The sequence below is a fragment of the Pithys albifrons genome, chromosome 13 (genome assembly GCF_047495875.1).
Source record: "Pithys albifrons albifrons isolate INPA30051 chromosome 13, PitAlb_v1, whole genome shotgun sequence".
NCBI classification, from domain to species: domain Eukaryota; kingdom Metazoa; phylum Chordata; class Aves; order Passeriformes; family Thamnophilidae; genus Pithys; species Pithys albifrons.
In genome coordinates, this window is record NC_092470.1 from 7,605,057 (window position 1) to 7,623,228 (window position 18,172).

Sequence of the window (18,172 nt, forward strand, 5' to 3'; positions counted from 1 at the left end):
CCTCAGCCCACGTGTGCAGAACAGACACGAGGGGACGAGGTTGGGGTGATACAGCCCCGTTTGGGACTTGTGCTTGGAATCTGAACACTCAACCTGGCCTTCCTCTTTTTAGAATATCCACATAAATATGGACCACAAGGAGGTTGTGCAGATCATTCAGTATTTGAAAGAATGCAGAAGTACCAGATGACTGGTATAGAAGAACCAACAACAGAGGTACAACACAGGCTAATGGATTATGTTGATTAGTAGTTAGTGTGATAACTTCCTATTTCTTGTGTGTTATCTCTTTTACTTTTGGTCAGTCATCATCCCTCCGCATTGTGACATACTTAAATTATTGCTGGAGGTTTCTTATTAACATACTTTTCTAAGTTCTTTCTCTCATTGCTTCTGTAGCATAGATGTGTTACAATCTTAATGACTCCTACATGACCTGAAATTTTTCAACATTTAGAATTTTAGATGGATGTGGAAGTGAAGCTTGAGATGAGGAAACATACTTTATTGCAGTTGAAAAGGTGTAGTTTCAAAAGCCCTTGATCTCCAAGTAATATTTTGGTTCTAAAGGGTAATAACTTCTAGATTTTCAAGTTACGTTATTGTAACACACTTGGTAACACATTGGGATATCTGAGTGCTTTCAGTGGAAACTGAAGTGGTGTGAGAGGGAGGGTCTTGTTAACAATATTCTTAAGACTGAAGGGGTTACAGCTACAGTTTACCTGCTGTAAGAGGTAAGTGTCCCGTGGAGGAACTTGTGTACATGTTTAGAGTCCCTCAGTGGTTTTAATTTCAGGTTTGCACCACGTTGTGACATATTTTTTTCCAACAATGTTATTGAGCTTCTCTTAGAGTTAACTCTGTTTTGAGCTGTTCCAAGTTGGTGGTGTCAGTTAAATATATCCCAACAAAACTATGCAATACAGCTTGTTAAACAGCATCAGCAACTTAAAGTTTATTTACCTTGTAACTCCAGGTATTACCAACATTACACAGTTCAGCATTGCTAACAGTACCATGCTTTCCCAAAAATTTGCTTGTAAGACCCTGTGGAGAGAGTGGAGCCAGTGAGTGCTGTAAGGCCCTTGTGCTACAGATCCACTCTGACTAACCAGCATTCCCTTAATTTCATGTTTAGTGGCCCATTTGTTCCATGCTGAAGTTCTTAAACATTTCTGTTTGCTGAAGTAGCTAACTAAGGTAATTACAATTTGAAATAACTGCTGTTAGGGAAGGTGCATTTTAAGTCCCACCAGTTCTGTGTTTTTCCTAATCTTCAAGCAGTTTGCTTATCTTAGAAAATAGTTATGAAAAAGTCCAAAGATGACACAAATGAAGAAAATCTATTTAACATTGACTGCCTTTTGTAATATAAAATGTAAAGCACAGGAATGTTTTGCTAAGATTTCATTAATAATACTTGAAAACTGGGTATAATATACTTAATTCAAGATTCATGAAATTTTGCAAGTTCAGGCAAAAGAATGAAAATCTCTTTGTATTAATGGAGGATTTTTAGAAAAACCCATTGCTATTTTTAGCTAATCTGGTGTAGTATGTAGATTTACAAAATTGATGTATTTCTTTCCTGTGTATATGTAGAAGCCTTTTGAAGAGCCTAAGAATGATGGTCCACAGCTTTTAAGAAAAAAACGTGCCACTCAGGCTGAAAAGAACACCTGTCAGCTGTACATTCAGACTGACCATTTGTTCTACAAGCATTATGGAACCAGGGAAGCTGTAATTGCACAGGTATTGCCAGTCCCTTCGGTTTAAATCACCTGCTTTAACTTTTGATAAATTTCATATCCCTTCTTTGTGTGTGTATTTGCTGATTGACTTTAGAATGTCTTGTTTTATTTAAGGTGTTCTTGACATTACTGAAACAGCTTTTTATTTCACTTGGGAGATGTTGTTCTGTGGCAAAAGTCCTGGGCACTTGTGCTTTAGTTACTAATGGCAGCTGTGGTGTGTTTAGCACCTCTGAGCAGGACTTGCACTCAGACTATTCTCAGTTCTTACTGAGAGAAAGAATACTTCCTGAAGAGTTCTATCCTGTTTGACAGCCTGCCAAGCCTCTGGTTTAACACTTGCGTAGCCTTCCCTTTGAAATTTTAGCTCAAAACACTGAGCTAATGATACTGAGATTAAAATTTACTGGTTAAAAAGCAGTGGCAGCTAAAGGCAGATGCTTTTCATTTGTCAATATACTATTGACTGGGAAAAGGGCTGATTTGATTGGGTGTTTTTGCTGATAATTTGCTGAAAGTATGACTAGCATGTTAATGTACTTCTCAAGGAGTCTGAAGTTTTACTGCCACTTGCAAATCTGACTTTTACTATTTATTCATCACACTGTACATACAAAATTCAAGTAACATGTTTCAAAGTTCTGAAGTTGCTCTCGAAATCAGATTTTAAATGACTTAGCATTTCTATGTGCTCTTAGAAAAGGTAAATGATTAGTTTTTTCACATTTGTGTTCTACCAGAAGTGAAAGAATGATGCTGTAACAAGTAAATTTTTTTCTCCAAAAAAGGAATGTAATGCTTTGCATACAATTTCAACTACAGAGCTGTATTGAATGAATGGAGCAGTATCAAAAACAGGTGTTAGAATAGTTGATAAGTTATATGTTAAAAAAAAAGGCAAATAACAAAATCCTTCGGTGTTATCTGGCGTGGTGGGAATGCAGATATTGGTAGCAGTAACTAGTGGTTATGTAGTGATTTATTTCCATTATTTGCCATCAGCATTTGATGAAAAAGGAGTGTTAGAATTCCTTTAGCACTGGACCTTATTGTGGAGGTGTAAGTCTCATTCAGGATAAGCTCTAGTGCAGTGCATTGATCTTTGATCTGCAGGTATTTTTGTTTCTGACAGATCTCCAGCCATGTTAAAGCCATTGACACAATTTACCAGTCCACAGATTTTTCAGGAATCCGTAACATCAGCTTCATGGTGAAACGAATAAGAGTAAGTGGTACTGGAAATACTTTCAGCTTCACTGCTAATGCTTGGAGACTGTATTTTTCAAATGTCCTGTTCCTGTTCACTTGTACCCATTTATTGTTCTATAAAAGTTCTTTAACACAAGTGTCTCTGTAGTAAATGGTGCCCTAAACCATTTATTTGCTTTGGGTTTAGTGTTTATTGTCAGAATCCCACTATTTCTGTTGTTAAGCTGTAGTCAATTTTTTTCCTAAGAATCACTTTACTGTGTTTCAGCAGTGAATGGTCTGTATTGCTGCTCTCCAAGAACTTTAATGCTAAAACAAATAATGGTTATTCAAGTTGAAAGTTCTTTGTAAAAGTGATGATTTAACAGGATAAATACAAGCTTTTGGGTACTGATGGAAAGGAAAAAGAGGGAAATAAGAGAGTGGGGATTTACTACACAAATGCAATTCTTTATTTATTGAAGAACTTTGTTTTCCAAACATTGGGGTGGTAATTTGTCAAGGCTTATAAATTTTAAGCAACATCTTCAACTATGTGCCATAACAAGGTATTGACAATAGTAATCCTCTTAGCTGGTATTTGCAAGTCAAGTGAAAAGGAATCATGTCTTACAGTTTGTTTCAATGTACTTTCAGATCAACACAACTGTAGATGAGAAGGACTCTTCCAATCCCTTTAGATTTCCTAACATTGGTGTGGAAAAGTTTCTGGAGCTGAACTCAGAACAGAATCATGATGATTATTGCCTGGCCTATGTGTTTACAGACCGGGATTTTGATGATGGAGTCCTTGGTCTGGCCTGGGTTGGGGCCCCCTCAGGTAATTGTGTGCAAACCTTCCGTGCTGTGAGAAAAGGCACTGCTTCAGTACAAAGCCAAATTATTGAAAAATTTGGTGAAATTAACCTCAACATTTTTAGACTTTTCCAAAGACTAAGTGTGATGCACTTGATTATTGACCTTCCAAACATGGGTCTCACTAACCAACACATCAAAAGCATTTTCAGCTTTAGATTGTGCAGTGAAAAAATGAGTCACTTCCTCTGACAATGATATGTAGATAATCTTAGGCATTTTATGTAAATGCTCTTGCTGTGACAGAGGATCTCCTGCAAATAGGCTGTGGATTTTTTTACTCAGGGAAATTCCAGTGTGTCAGACCTTGCACCCTGCTAGTCTTGTACTACAGGTATGAGGAAATAAGGGCTTGTCCATGCAGTGAAAGCTCAAAATAGCTCTTAATAGCTCTTCTAAACCAGCTAACTTCTTGTGTGGATGTATCCAATCAGTGTTGGGAGCATTAGTGTGAATAAACCTAATCTACTTTCAAGGTTGTGTTAATATTAATTATACAGAAGAACTCTGTCTGTAAACCTCCACTGAGGAGGCAAACTGTTGCTCTGGGTGTCATTAGAAAAGTAATACAATACTCCTTTCCTTAACTGTCTAACTGTTGTACCTTTGTCTGAACGCAGGGAGCTCTGGTGGGATATGTGAGAAGAGCAAATTGTACTCTGATGGGAAGAAGAAGTCTCTGAACACTGGAATCATCACTGTCCAGAACTATGGCTCTCATGTCCCTCCCAAGGTTTCTCACATTACTTTTGCTCATGAAGTTGGGCATAACTTTGGTTCACCTGTGAGTATTACTGTTGATCTCTTAACTCACTTTCAACCATTTCAAAGAACATGATTTACAAATGGAGTTTTTACTTACTGTAAACATGGGAAGTAGAATCCTGACTCCAAGTGCATATGTGCACACACAATGGGTACAAACACAAAGGAATGGCCAAGCTGAGCTCTTTTATGAGTATTTGATGACACTGGTACAACAGTGGATTTTGTCAATTGTTTATATATATATTAGTTCAATCCCTTACAAAGGTACTTTATTCCCTAAAAACTTTCCTGGTTTTTATGTAAGCTAGGGTCACACGCATCTTGGAAATCTATTTTAGTTTATCTTGGTGTGGAGGAAGAATCAATGCAAAATTGATTAAGAGGACTGTTCAACAAGTGAAGATTGAACTTACAAGCAAGCCAGTTCTATTATTTATACTTACAAGTTTATCTAACAAAGTTGGAGAGAGAACTAAGATACCAAGATGAATGTTTTTGAGCAGAATTGTTTCATCCTTATTTAGGGATGTGATTTGTTTGTGGTAAGCTAAAAACATGAGGCTTTTAGTTTTGCTGCAAACAAGAACAAAGTTTTCTGGTTTGGATTTTTTAAAATTTATTTTAAACTTAACTTCAAGGCTTTCTACTCTTGAAAGTGATATGGCAGGAATTATGAGTTTTTCCAAAACAGTTATTCACACATGAATACTTTCTTAATGTGCCTTGAAAAAGTCCCTAATACCACTGCTTGGAGTAGGACAAGCCTTCCAAGTACAACTGAAAATACTATGAGCACATGAAGCTGAAAAACCAGTCCTGCTGAGTGAAACATTTTGGATCAGCCTGAAAGATGGGGCTTCTAATTTTACTCTTAAGTTGCATGTGATCCTGGGAAATTCAGGAAAATGTGTGTGGTTCTACCATATTATAAGAATTATATAGTTCTTACAACTGTGTTGAAAATTTTTAAATCTAGCTATTTCTTTTGGAGCTGTAGGTGGTATTTCTGGGAAGTTGGATGCATCTTGCACTGAAAAACTCAGTGTGTCCTGGGTCTGCTGATTGCTGTGCCAGCCTGGATGCATTTCATTCCTCCTGCTGTGTCCTGGAGAGATGCAGGCACTGGCCAGCAGGGACAGACTGCTGCTCTGTTCTGAGGTTCTCTTTGTACCTCCCTCAGAACAAAGACTGAACTGGTGTTTCTGTTAACCTCTCCTGCTTTTATTCAACAGGATACCCTTTTGGTAGTGAAGCCACTCTTTTTTAGGAGATGGCACCTTTTCTGAGTCACTGTTCATTCCAGGACATGCTCTTGGGGGTGTCCGTTGCCAAGAGTGCCAATAAGCCAAAACTTAAAAATTTAGATACTTTATGCTGTTGTCTTGGGGGGAAAAACCAAACAACAACAACAACAAACAAACAGAATCCAAACCCAAACCTTGGTTTTATATATACTTTCTCTATTGCAAGAAATCTTTATGTATATGATAGTGTTTTATTTTTATTCTTTTTATTCTCACTGTGTTAACACTACCAAATCCCAGTTACTTTTGCACCTGTTGTGATAGAGGTAGTTGTAAAATATTTGTTTTGCAGCATGATTCTGGAATGGAGTGTACTCCAGGAGAGTCCAAGAACTTGGGACAGAAAGAAAATGGCAATTACATCATGTATGCAAGAGCTACTTCTGGGGACAAACTTAACAACAATAAGTTCTCTATCTGTAGCATTCGAAACATCAGCCAAGTTCTTGAGAAAAAGAGAAATAATTGTTTTGTTGGTATGTACTTAGTCATCCTGAAAGCAGAATGTTTGAGCTGTTATTATTATGCTTACTCATAAATTTATTTTATTTATTTTTATTTTAATTTTTTATTGATCTTAGTAATTTTCCTTTTCATTTACTCAAAGATTCTGTAAGTAAAGAATTAATTTTGAGATCTCAAGTACTGTGTTAAGTTCTGGGCTGCCCAGTACAGAAAAGACATGGACATAGTGGAGTGAGCCCAGCAAAGGGCCACAAGGATTATTAGGGGATTGGAGCATCTGACATACGAGGAGAGGCCCAGAGAGGCTGCGGAGTCTGGAGCAGAGAATGCTGGGGGAGGCTCTGCTCAGTCTTTATACATGCCTGGTGGGAGGCAGCAAACACAACAGGGCCAGACTGTTTGCAGTCATGCCCAGTGAAAGGACTAGAGGTAAGGAGCATATATTAAAATACAGGGAGTCCTATTTAGACATTAAAAAACCCCAGGCTTTACAGGATTTTTTTGTTATGGAGTATGTGGTATGTGAGCTCTCACAGTGAGTTGGTTTGGATTTTGGAGTAACAGTAGTTCACCCCAGAACCATCAGCCTTTTCCATGGTCCTGCAGCTGTTAAAGGAAGCAGGAAAGGATGTGGCTCTGTTGGAGACTTAGCGGAATGTCCTTATCCCTCCCACTGTTACCAACCAAAACCTTTTTACTCAGAAGCTTAACGTTCTGTGAATTGTGGGCATGACTAAGCTGGGTGGCAGCAGTAATGCAAGTTGACTTGAGCCCTAGTCTAGAGTCCATCTTGACCAGGCTTTTCCAGCTCTGATTAGCTGGATGCTTGTTAACGTTCATAAGTCTATTTGCATATTCTTTGTACTGCTTTGTACATAAATATACTGGCATTTTTCAGAGTCTGGGCAGCCCATCTGTGGTAATGGACTGGTTGAACAAGGAGAACAGTGTGATTGTGGATACAGTGACCAGTGTAAAGATCAATGCTGTTATGATGCAAACCAACCAGAAGATAAAAAATGCAAGTTAAGACCAGGCAAACTTTGCAGGTATTGTGCATGTGTGTTACAGTACACTTGAATTTGGGGCATTTATTGGGAATTTTAACTGGCACTTCAGAACCTGAATCTGTTCACCTGCCTTTTTCTGAAAGTACTGATTTTGTTTCAAATGCTTTATACAATGAGTGAGAAGTTCATAAGCATAGTTATGCTGTGAGAAAAATTATTTTCAATTCACATTTTTATTAACGCAAATCAGAAATGTGCTGAGTGTTGGAGGAGGTTTCAGGGTTCTTTGGGGATCCTTCATGGCTTTTCTTGACATGCATGTTCTCTGCTGGTCTGTAGCCCCAGCCAAGGCCCCTGTTGCACTGCAAGCTGCTCTTTCAAATCCAATACTGAGAAGTGTCGGAATGACTCGGACTGTGCCAAGGAAGGAATGTGTGATGGTTCCAGTGCTCTCTGTCCGGCATCTGAGGCCAAGGAGAACTTCACAGTGTGCAACAGGAACACACAAGTTTGCATAAAGGGGGTATGGTTTGTACTGCTCATGTTGTTGGTTGCAGGGCACTGTATTGTGGATCAATGTGGTTTCAATACTTACTGGAGAAGAGCACGAGCTCAGTCTCTTGTTCAGTATAAATGTTTGATTTATTGGTTTCAATCAAGATAACTGTGAAAATACAGCTAATACTAAGACATAGTAACTAGTACCAAGGTAGCTGTACAATTTGAGAAAGTTCTATTTCAAATTTTTTGTAAAAATCATGTTTACGAAAATGTTTCATTTTCTAGTTCCGCCTTTTCATTTTTCTCCAGTCTTGGTCAAGTAATTTTGTTGCCTCAGAAAATTACATATGTTGTCAATACAGGTTCAGTTTGGAGCAACTGTGTATTCTCAATAAAACAAACATTTACATGTAGTGCTGATGTGCAAACATAAGAATCACTCTGAATTGCCCTTAGTTTCCTGGGTTAAAGAGTCCCTGGCAGTTGCTATGAAATATTGATGGGAAACCTCTTACAAGTTGATCTGTGTTTACTTGGAAGCAGAAACAAGCAAAACCCATCCTCTTAAAGAGCCGTAACTTGTGTTGCTATAAGTCTGTTTTTATTAAGTCCAGGTTTTTAATCAAATACTGCTTACAGTATTTTTTTCAGCTAATCTATCATCTTAAAGATAGAGTAATTATCTTTATATAGTTACTGATTTTGAAACAAGATTGAACTTTTTATTTGAGTTTTAAGGATCCTCCTGCAGTGAAATTAATACAGAATCTTTTCTGCCATTAATTTTTAATAATTTCTGAGAGAAAATACTTGTGCAGATGTGTTTGATTTATTTGCCTAACCATGAGTTTGAGTAGTCATGTTTCAGTGTGCATTGTAGTGCTGTGAGTGTTTTGCAGGGTACTCTGAGGCTATAAAAGAAGATACTGTTTTAAAAAACAAAATAGGGTAAATCACCTCTAAAAAATTATTAAATATGCCAAAACATTGAAGCTGGAGCAATTACTTTAATTGATAAGCACCTTCAGACCTACAATTATGCTTTCAGATATTAAAGATTAATATCTTTTCTAATGTCAGTGTACTTAAAAGTGAAATTGATTGTTCATGGTCATGTGCTTTTGTCTCCCACAGCAATGTGCTGGCTCTATCTGTGAGAAGTTTGACCTGGAGGAATGTACCTGTGCTAGTTCAGATGGCAAGGACGACAGAGAGCTCTGTCATGTCTGTTGCATGAGAAAAAGTAAGGTTTGTCTGGACTGTAAATGCAAAGGGAGCAGTGGGTGTCTGAGGAACCTTCCCATAGTTTGAGTCTTTGTTGACTTGAGAGCACTCTGTGATATTGTTCATACTTAGTTTCAGAGAGAGATTGCATTGTATTTTGTAGGAAGTACATTTATTTTGCATTTTTACAGATTAATAGAGAAGCATTTTGAACCATTGAACACCAGGGTAGATATTCATGCACAGATGTTCTAACACAATAATGGTTTGTTTAATTTGTCTTCACTTTCCAGTGGACCCAAGTACTTGTGCAAGCACAGGCTCCATCCAGTGGGAGAGACACTTTCATCTTGAAACTATTACTTTGCAACCTGGATCTCCCTGTAACGATTTCAAAGGCTACTGTGATGTGTTCATGAGGTGTCGGCTCGTAGATGCTGATGGCCCTCTAGCTAGATTAAAGAAAGCCATTTTTAATCCAGAACTATATGAAAATATTGCAGAATGGATTGTGGTAAGTGTATTTTTTATATTACAAGTCTAATGCAAAATTTTCTTGTTAATCAAGATTCAGTTAAGTGTTGCTGTATATACACAGTGCTTCAGCATTCTTCAGACTGTAATTAGCCCTTGTTTTACTAGTTCTGCTGTAAGCACCCACAGTGTAGCAAATAAGTCTGATAGACTGAAGGGAATAGAAACAAACAAATTATCAAGTAAATATTTTGTGTTAATACCTCTGTTCATTCCACTCTCTGTTTTGGTGTTCACGTTTTTAATTTACTCTTTTTTCGTGTTTTAACTCTTCATATTTGAATGCTTTGATTTCTTTTAAGGAACTAAGTTTTGATCTTTAGCATTCATTATTTTTTTGTGTTAGATGACACTTTCCTAATAATAAACTGGAAGGAGAGCTACCATGAAAACACCGTTGTAGAGCTGCATAGTCAATTTTGTGTAAGCTGTTGGTTGTTTTGGGCTTATGTAGCTCTGTTGTAGTGTATTTTCTCTGAAATACTGAATGGATCTGAAGCATTTGGGCTTTTCTGTGTGACAGCTTTGGTGACTTGATTCTTTAAAATCTTATGGTCACACATTCTTCGTGATGTTTCAGAAGAGCTTTTTGATGACTTTTAAAAGGAAGAGGAAAGCCATATGCAGTGTCTTCTGTCTCTTGTGCATGTGTCCCAGCCCACAAAACCTTTTGTTGTTGTTGTTTTTTAGGCTTATTGGTGGGCAGTGTTGCTTATGGGAATTGCATTGATCATGCTAATGGCTGGTTTCATTAAGATATGCAGTGTTCATACTCCAAGCAGTAATCCAAAGTTGCCTCCTCATAAACCACTTCCAGGTGAGTACACCAGATAATTAAATTTATAGAGAAATGCTTTATCCTCACTATTTTGTTATAAAGGGAAATTGTAGATGTCCCAGCCTACAGTTCTTAGTCTGGCACTGTGAATCTACAAATGGAATTGATGCCAGTGAAACAATTCATAAAAATGTACTTGCCTCATTTTCCCATAACATAATATGCATATCAAAAGAAAGCTTTGAAGACTTTTTCTGAGTCGGAGTTCCTTTTATTTCCTTTTCCATGCTACATTTTGTTAGAATTGGCCTGTTTAAGGAAGTACTGTTGAGATACTGAAATGTATTCTGTAAGTACTCCTTGCAGTTAATCCTCTTGTTAAAACTTTGCAGGTCTAAATCAGGCCTTCCAGAAAAAACAGTTATGTCTAATTTGCATGGCCAGGGCATCTCTTCTGGAAATAACTTGTTGGGGATTTTTTAAAATTTAATTTTAATACTGGGTACCTTTCTTTGCAACAGGCACTTTAAAAAGGAGGAGACCACCCCAAACCACTCAGCCCCCACCGCGGCAAAGGCCCCGAGAGAGTTATCAGATGGGACATATGAGACGTTGACTGCAGCTTTTTGCCTTGGATCTTCCTAGTGCCTACAATGGGAAAACTCACTCCAAAGAAAACCTAATAAGTTGTTGTCCCCAGTCTAACTCAAAAATTGAAGAGAAAAAAAAAAGCATGATATGCCCTCAAAACAAGTGGAAGTGGTTAATTTTTAATGAGTGACTCTTCCAGCTCAAAAAAGAAGAAAAATGTTTTTTTTTCCTTGGGTATTTTTAATTTAGTGGCACAAAGGCCTAGCATATCATGAGTCTCTCCCCCTTCTGTGCTCTTCATTGCTGCATTTTCTTCACTTGCAGGCAAATATGGCTGTAGTAAAACTTTTCCTCAAGAATTGAGACAAATATCTATTTTTCAACTGCCAGACAAGGCTAGGAAGCTAGACCACCTCAGCATTGAGACATGACTTGTCAATGTATATACATTGTTATATGCAGACATGTATTTCTAACGTACACCCGTACTTGTGTGCAATTGTAAACAAGAGAATTGCAATATGGATGTTTCTTTGTATTATAAAACTTTTCCGCTATTAATGAAGAAATTACTGTTTAATTGACATACTCAGGATAACAGAGGATGATGGTGTGTAGTGGTCAAGGATCCTGTGATGCTTTACACAGCAATTTTCAATCCAATCACACTTCTTTTATCATTATCAAAGTTGTTTCAAGCTCATTTCATCTTTATCCAACAGCTGCTAAGACACAGCAAGCAAGATTGGATGGTCTCGTAGAGATGTAACAGGTGTTCTGCAAACTTTGCAAGTGTCAGAATGTTTCAAAAATGTTATATGTAAGTGTCTTTCTTGTAGCTCAGCATAAGTATTTTTAATTTGTCTGATTATTCAGTTAAATAATGAATAGTTAGATGAAATATTTCCATGCTTTATTAGAAAATTCTGCCTGTTTTTCAACTTGTTTTAAAAATTGTGACCAGTTTATTTGGTTTGTTCAGATATTCTTACAGTAATTAAGTTCTAAGGGATGTGGAAAGAAAGAAAAGCTGTAGTTTTTTATTTTCTTTTTTAAATTTATCAGGTGTTTGGATAACTTTTCATCATGATACTTGTTGATTCATAACCACTAAAATAGAGTGATTTGCCTGGCTACTGTGGCAGAATTAAAACTGTAGTTAGGACTAGCAATTTTCCCACATTTTATACCAGTAGTGAAGTTCAACAGCACAATGTCCCATTCCAGAGTTTTTATTACGAATGTAAATAATTGGCATTTTTGAAGATGAAACAAAAGATGTCTTAAGGTGCTTACTGCTATGCAGGAGATGAAAGGGGGCATTACAAAACGTTTAAGCTTGTGATGTATTTATTGCTTGTTTTCCAAAAGCACCGAGCTAATTAGAGATGCAAATGGCTATAATTTTCCTGGCTTTGCTTAGGAGAAAATTTACTAAGGGTTGGACAGGCTTCCTTTGTTTGTTTCTTTTTTGGTTTGTTTTGTTTTTTAAGAGTATAAGGTTTACACAATCATTCTCATAATGTGACGCAAGCCAGCAAGGCCAAAAATGTTACAGATTATAATGGGATCTCTTCCTTGTAAACTTGTACAGTATGTGGTAACTTTTTCAAAATACAGCTTTTGTACATGGTTTAGAGACAAATTTTGTACATGAAACCCCAAGTCCAATAGACTCTATAAATAATTCTAAATGATCTTAACTAGTTAGAAGTGTATGTAGTTGCTTTTAAGTCATTTTAAATACATTTGGTTTAAGACTGTGCAAAGATTGGAAGTGGGTTTGCATTTCTAAAATGGTGACTTTTATTCAGCAAGAGTTCTTAGTAACTTCTTGAGTGTGGTAGACTTTGGAACATGTAAATTTTTTGCCTGTGATGTTATCCTGTGGTAGGATTTTGGCAGACAAATGCTGCCCTATTTTATTTTGAGTCTAAGTTAAATGTTTTCTGAAAACAGAAATGTGCACTGAACTCTCCACTGCAAGTCAAGATGTGGTAAAACCGAAAGAAAGTTCAAGACAATGAAAAGGAATACTACTGTTGATTCATGTCCACTGTGTTTTATACAGTATCTTTTTTGTTCACTTTGGAAATTTTTACTAAAAAATGCAAAAAATAAAGTATTGTGCAAAGATATGTAAGGTTTTTTGAAACTTGAAATGCATTAATAAATAGACTTGATGAAATCATGTTCTGAAGATCCATTTACTTGTTCAACCCTGAAAGCAAAAAGGAGACACAGATTCTGCTTCTGCTCAGTTTTTGGCTTTTGCTAGAAAGGAGCTGTCATGACAAAAAGTAATTGTACTATCTCTACCCTTCCCAAGTGCCCTTTTCAATTTTGACATGAAAGAATAAATATGTTGATGTTAACTCGTTCAAGGAAAAGCTCTAAAATTAACTTTAAACTACTTACATGATCACAGGCATAAAACTTTCTCTGTTCTTGCCTTCAAAATGAGAGTTAGTTGCTGGTGGGGTATTCAGGCCTGGCACTGTAGCTCCTGAGTGAGACCTTCAGAAACAAATCTGTATTTGTAGATGAATATTAGAGTTCATGTCCAATACTCTGAATATACAACTGATGGGTAAGACAGAGCAAATGTGCTTTTGCAAGGTGTTTTAAAACTGCTAAGCTGGATCTCCCTGGTTTTGTGTGTGTTGCAGGGTTGATTTAAAGTGATAAGGCTGCTTTTAAATCCAGGAGCTGCCAGTTAGTCTTTCATTCTTGGGGCTGTTTGTTGAGTGTGGCCTGTTCAGACATCTGTTTCCCTGACTGAGCAGTGACACTTTGTTGTTACCAAAGCATGTGCAGAGTTCCTTCCTCCCAGCGCTTCCCCCACAGCACTTCATTTTTTATAAAAGTGCTTCTCCTTGTAGCTAAACAGCCCTGTCTGTGCAAAAGGCATTAAAAGAAAATCACTTGGAGCAGAGCCCATCTGCTAATCCACTTCACAGGTGTCTAATAGATTTGGTGATGGTTGTGTTTGTCTCCCTAGGAATGGAAACCAGAGGGGTGGAAACAATGTCTAAGCATCCAAAATACAAATTTCACATATATTTTAAAATATATTTACAATTTATGTGAAACAAATGAATACATAACCAGCTGTCATTTTTCTAACTAATATTGACATAATAATCTGTAGTTGTACCTATTCATTTATTCATCTTGGATTTCTTCATGTTTTAGTCATTAAATGTTTGTATTTTCCTCTGGTGCAGAAGCATATGCAGCATAGTCAGAGTGGTGTAGGTGTGAGAAGGGCATCAAATTCCTCTTAAGTTATGAAAATTTATTTATACCATGCAGACTATAAGTAATTCAGACCATTTGCCTTTCAATTAATATTCCAATATTTCTTTCAGGAGAAAACACAAAAGGGAAGAAGAGGTTTTTACTTCTCAGTGTTGGATGTTCATTATTACAGAGAGGTGATTAAAAGGACAGCAGTGATTGTGTCACTCTGAGCTGTGCATGCTCTCACCTGCTCTCACCAAGGTCACGAGCCAGTAGGGAGACAGAATAATTCCAGTGAACACAAAGTAAGGTGCTTGAAATTGTAGTTATGACTTCAATGTTATGTTCAGGCATTGTGTGAGACTCTGAGTATGTTGCAAGTTGGCCTTTATTTATTTTGAGGTCAGAAATTAGTGTAATGACTGGCAAAACACAGGGACAGAATTTGTTTGGACGTACTTATTCTGAAACAATTTTTCACAAACAGTATCTTCGTATCTGCAAGAATTCAAATACTGATTGTTCTTTTAATTTTCCACTTGAATTTAAAAGGTTTTCAGATTGTCTTATCTGAGGATATGCCAGCTTGTCTCAGTTAAACTGGAGAATGGTTTTTCCCAGAGCACTACAGTATCCCTGTTGAGTTTCAGCACAATATGCACAAACCTGACCCTTTTTCCACCTGATTTTCCCAAAGTAATACTTGTTCCTCCTGGAGTTCAGATCCTTTATCAGCCTTCTTACCAAGTAAGTGATGGTAATGTGCAAGAAATGCCAGTTTTGATGTTTGAAATGTTTCTAAGAGTGTTAAGTTGTGTAACTACAGGAAGATGATGACTTGACAGGCTCTGTGAACACAGATGTTTTACATCATGCAAATCTCATTAAACTGTCTCCACAACTCTAGTTCTTCTTTATTTATTATCAGATACAGCAAAACCCCAGCATTGTAGTTGCTGCACTGGAGAAGTACAACCCAGTTCTTTTTAGCCTTTGTCTCTTGCTCTCTCATCCTTCAATATTCTCTGAAAAAAGCCTTTTTTGAGGAGTGGGGGTAGGATTTCATTCAGGAAGCTTAGAAAGTTGGTGATAACTGATGTTATAGATGGAATTCCAGTGACAATATTTAAATCCATCTCTAAAGAGATAAGTATTTTATAAACAAAAATACCCCAAAATGTAAGAAGTTAAATTGACAGGTACTTAGCTTTTTGCAGAAGCAACAATTGAATTCTAGAAACAATCCAGAGAGGTGCTTAATTTTGAGTTAGCCACACATAGTTCTCTGTTTTCTGTCTCAGTTTTGAGTTATGAGATGGTCACGTTGTCGTTTGTTCCTTTCCTGTCATTCTTCAGGACAGTCCATTCCAACTTTGTGCCCCTAAAAAAGCTGTCACTGAGTCTCTTGGCAATTAAGTGTTTCCAGTGGATTGGAGCTACTACAGAGGTAAAAAATAAGCCAACCAAGAGGCTGGTGCTTCCCTGACCCTCAGGGATACTTAGGCTGACATCCCCTTCTTCTGGGTATGCTCCTACTTTGACCTTGCTGTTGTATTTAAACAAGTGATTTTTACACAATCACAGAATAGATAACTTATTACAGAGGTTTAATAAAATAATTATGTTACAAAATTGAAGCATTTGGGATACCAACTCGAAGAATGGAATTACTGACTTAAATTGTAATTTTTGACATAGAAGGTGGAAATACTTTTGTGTTTAAAAAGCCAATTTGGTTCATTGAACAAAACATTTCAAATATTTATTTTCAGTGAAGATCTAAAGATTCTTTAGTGTGGAATTTGTATCTAAATCTTTAAATATTTATCTCAATCAAGATGCTGCTCCCAATTGTCATTTTAAATATTGAAACAGCTGAAAATTACACCTCAGGATGGACAATAGCTTGTAAAATCAGAAGTTAATACTCTGAATGGTTGGCAGAGTTGTCTGCATTCAACACTTGGTGTCTGTTCATTGCTTGCAGGGTTGCTCACTCTGATCAGCTTGTTCATTTGGGATGCTTTTTAAGTAAATCTTGCTTTAATCCTGATAACATCTGTATATTGTGCTTCAAAACTCCCTGCAATATCTTGGTATGAAAAGTATACAATGTCTTGGTATGAAAAATCTGCTTTGCTCCAGGTCTCAGCACTTTCTTGCACTTTTTTTTACCATTTAGAGAACATTTAACACAAATTATACTCAAAATGCAGAGTTGTAGAAACATAATTTTTTAATGAATCTTGTGCTTAGCATCACAAAGTGACAAATGAAATACTTACATATTGATTTCTATTTCAGTCTGTGCTTACCAGGGAATAAAACCAATCTAACACAATAATGTTTCTTTTTGTAGTTTATATTCTGACATAGGAAACAAGGGAATTGTGCATGTTTGACTTTATAAAGTTTGTTTATATGCACTGAAGCTGTTCGAGGGTTTTACCATTTTCATTTATTCTGGTGGCTTCAAGACATGCTATAATCTGGTATACAGTAATTTGGAATCTAAAAATCTCAGGCCTTACCTGAACAGGTGAATATGATTTAAATGCAGAAATTAAGGGAACTTAGTTGTGCTAGAATTCTGTGTGGTATACTAAGCATCATTAAAATCATTAAACTCCTAGTAATTGCAATCAGTTCTCTAATTAAACAACAAAGCATTTGCAAGTAGAGCAAAGTTCAGTGTAGAATTTTTAGATGATACAATTATTGGGCTTGTCTTGTGTATGACAGCTCAAGCATTCTGGATGTTGAGATGCATTTTGTTACCTATTTAGGAGTATTTGCTTTTATGAACTATTTAACTCCCCCTTCACTAGGAAATAATTTGGGGAAGTTCTAACTGATAGTAACTCTCTATTAATGTTTCAAAGTATTTAATGGGAAACAAGGCTCCTTTTGAGGCTCTTTTTTCTCCCCCCTTACATCCAACAAAGCAGATTTTCAAACTCTTATGGCAACGATTCTTTCAAATAGTAATACTTTTACTTCTGGTGAGCAGTTTTTTTTACAGGCTGTTGACTGTTGCCTTGATGAAGTTGCTCACTGATTGTTTTCAGAGTAGGCTTGTGCGTGTTTCAGCTTTCTGTTGCATCACAAAATCTAAGTATTTTAATGTATTTTCCTCCCCGCTCTGAAACCACTGGGGTATTTAATGCAGCTGTGTGTTTTTTACCCATTTGGCCAGGTATGTTTTGAATATTTTGGTGAGTTGTTTTTTTGTGTTCTTGCTCACTTTCTGTCCTGTCTCTGAAAACGATCCTCGCACCTCACGAAGGTCTTCTCTTGGGCTGGATGGAGGTGAACGTTGTCGATGCTTTGGGAACAAAATGTCATTCTAGGAAGAAAGCACAGCATGTAAGCACAGTGTGAGTTAGAATCTCATGTTCTTTATCCTGTCTTTTGCAGGAAGGTATTGTTTTCATAGGCTTGTGAGGAAATGGATGGATCTGATGCCAGCTTGTGGGTACAAAGCATAAAGGGAGGAGGCAGCTCCCAAGTACTGAGTGTATCATACCCCACGTGCTGCTCTCCCAGTGCTCCCTCCCTGGGATTTGGGCTTTGTGCTCCCAGCAGGGCATTGTCGTTGTTTCAACTCTTACTGTTACCAATAGGATTGCACTATTTGGGCTGCTGGGATGCTCGTAATAGCTGGAATACTAATATTTAGCTGGGAGTTTGGTAAAAATCTGCTATGTAGATGATAACAACATCAGCACCTAAATATGCTATAGAATACTTAAAACTAAATGTGTCGGAATCTGATGTTTTATTCCTCATAATAGTCTATTTGTTACCTGCTTTTTAAATTTATGCTTAAGTATTTGTCATAAGATAATCCAACAAAGGAAAATTAATCATATATGTAAAGATCAGAAATATTGAGAGGTAAAGATACATGGAGATAAAATATTGCCAGCTTTTTGT

The 18,172-nt window shown here is 36.9% G+C and overlaps 2 protein-coding genes across 2 annotated transcripts in view; one reads left to right on the top strand and one right to left on the bottom strand.

The window, feature by feature from the left end:
• Positions 1-13,181, top strand: part of ADAM10 (ADAM metallopeptidase domain 10) — a 40,550-nt gene extending 27,369 nt beyond the window's left edge. Inside the window, exons 5-16 of the mRNA XM_071568195.1 lie at positions 113-216; positions 1,606-1,755; positions 2,887-2,979; positions 3,600-3,783; positions 4,439-4,602; positions 6,183-6,366; positions 7,254-7,404; positions 7,705-7,888; positions 9,001-9,109; positions 9,384-9,604; positions 10,315-10,441; positions 10,924-13,181. Of these exons, the coding sequence (XP_071424296.1) occupies positions 113-216; positions 1,606-1,755; positions 2,887-2,979; positions 3,600-3,783; positions 4,439-4,602; positions 6,183-6,366; positions 7,254-7,404; positions 7,705-7,888; positions 9,001-9,109; positions 9,384-9,604; positions 10,315-10,441; positions 10,924-11,018 (1,766 nt within the window). The 3' untranslated portion in view covers positions 11,019-13,181. The remainder of the gene's footprint in view (positions 1-112; positions 217-1,605; positions 1,756-2,886; positions 2,980-3,599; positions 3,784-4,438; positions 4,603-6,182; positions 6,367-7,253; positions 7,405-7,704; positions 7,889-9,000; positions 9,110-9,383; positions 9,605-10,314; positions 10,442-10,923) is intronic.
• Positions 13,182-16,449: 3,268 nt separating this feature from the next.
• Positions 16,450-18,172, bottom strand: part of LIPC (lipase C, hepatic type) — a 47,667-nt gene continuing 45,944 nt past the window's right edge. Inside the window, exon 9 of the mRNA XM_071568483.1 lies at positions 16,450-17,582. Within this exon, the coding sequence (XP_071424584.1) occupies positions 17,477-17,582 (106 nt within the window). The 3' untranslated portion in view covers positions 16,450-17,476. The remainder of the gene's footprint in view (positions 17,583-18,172) is intronic.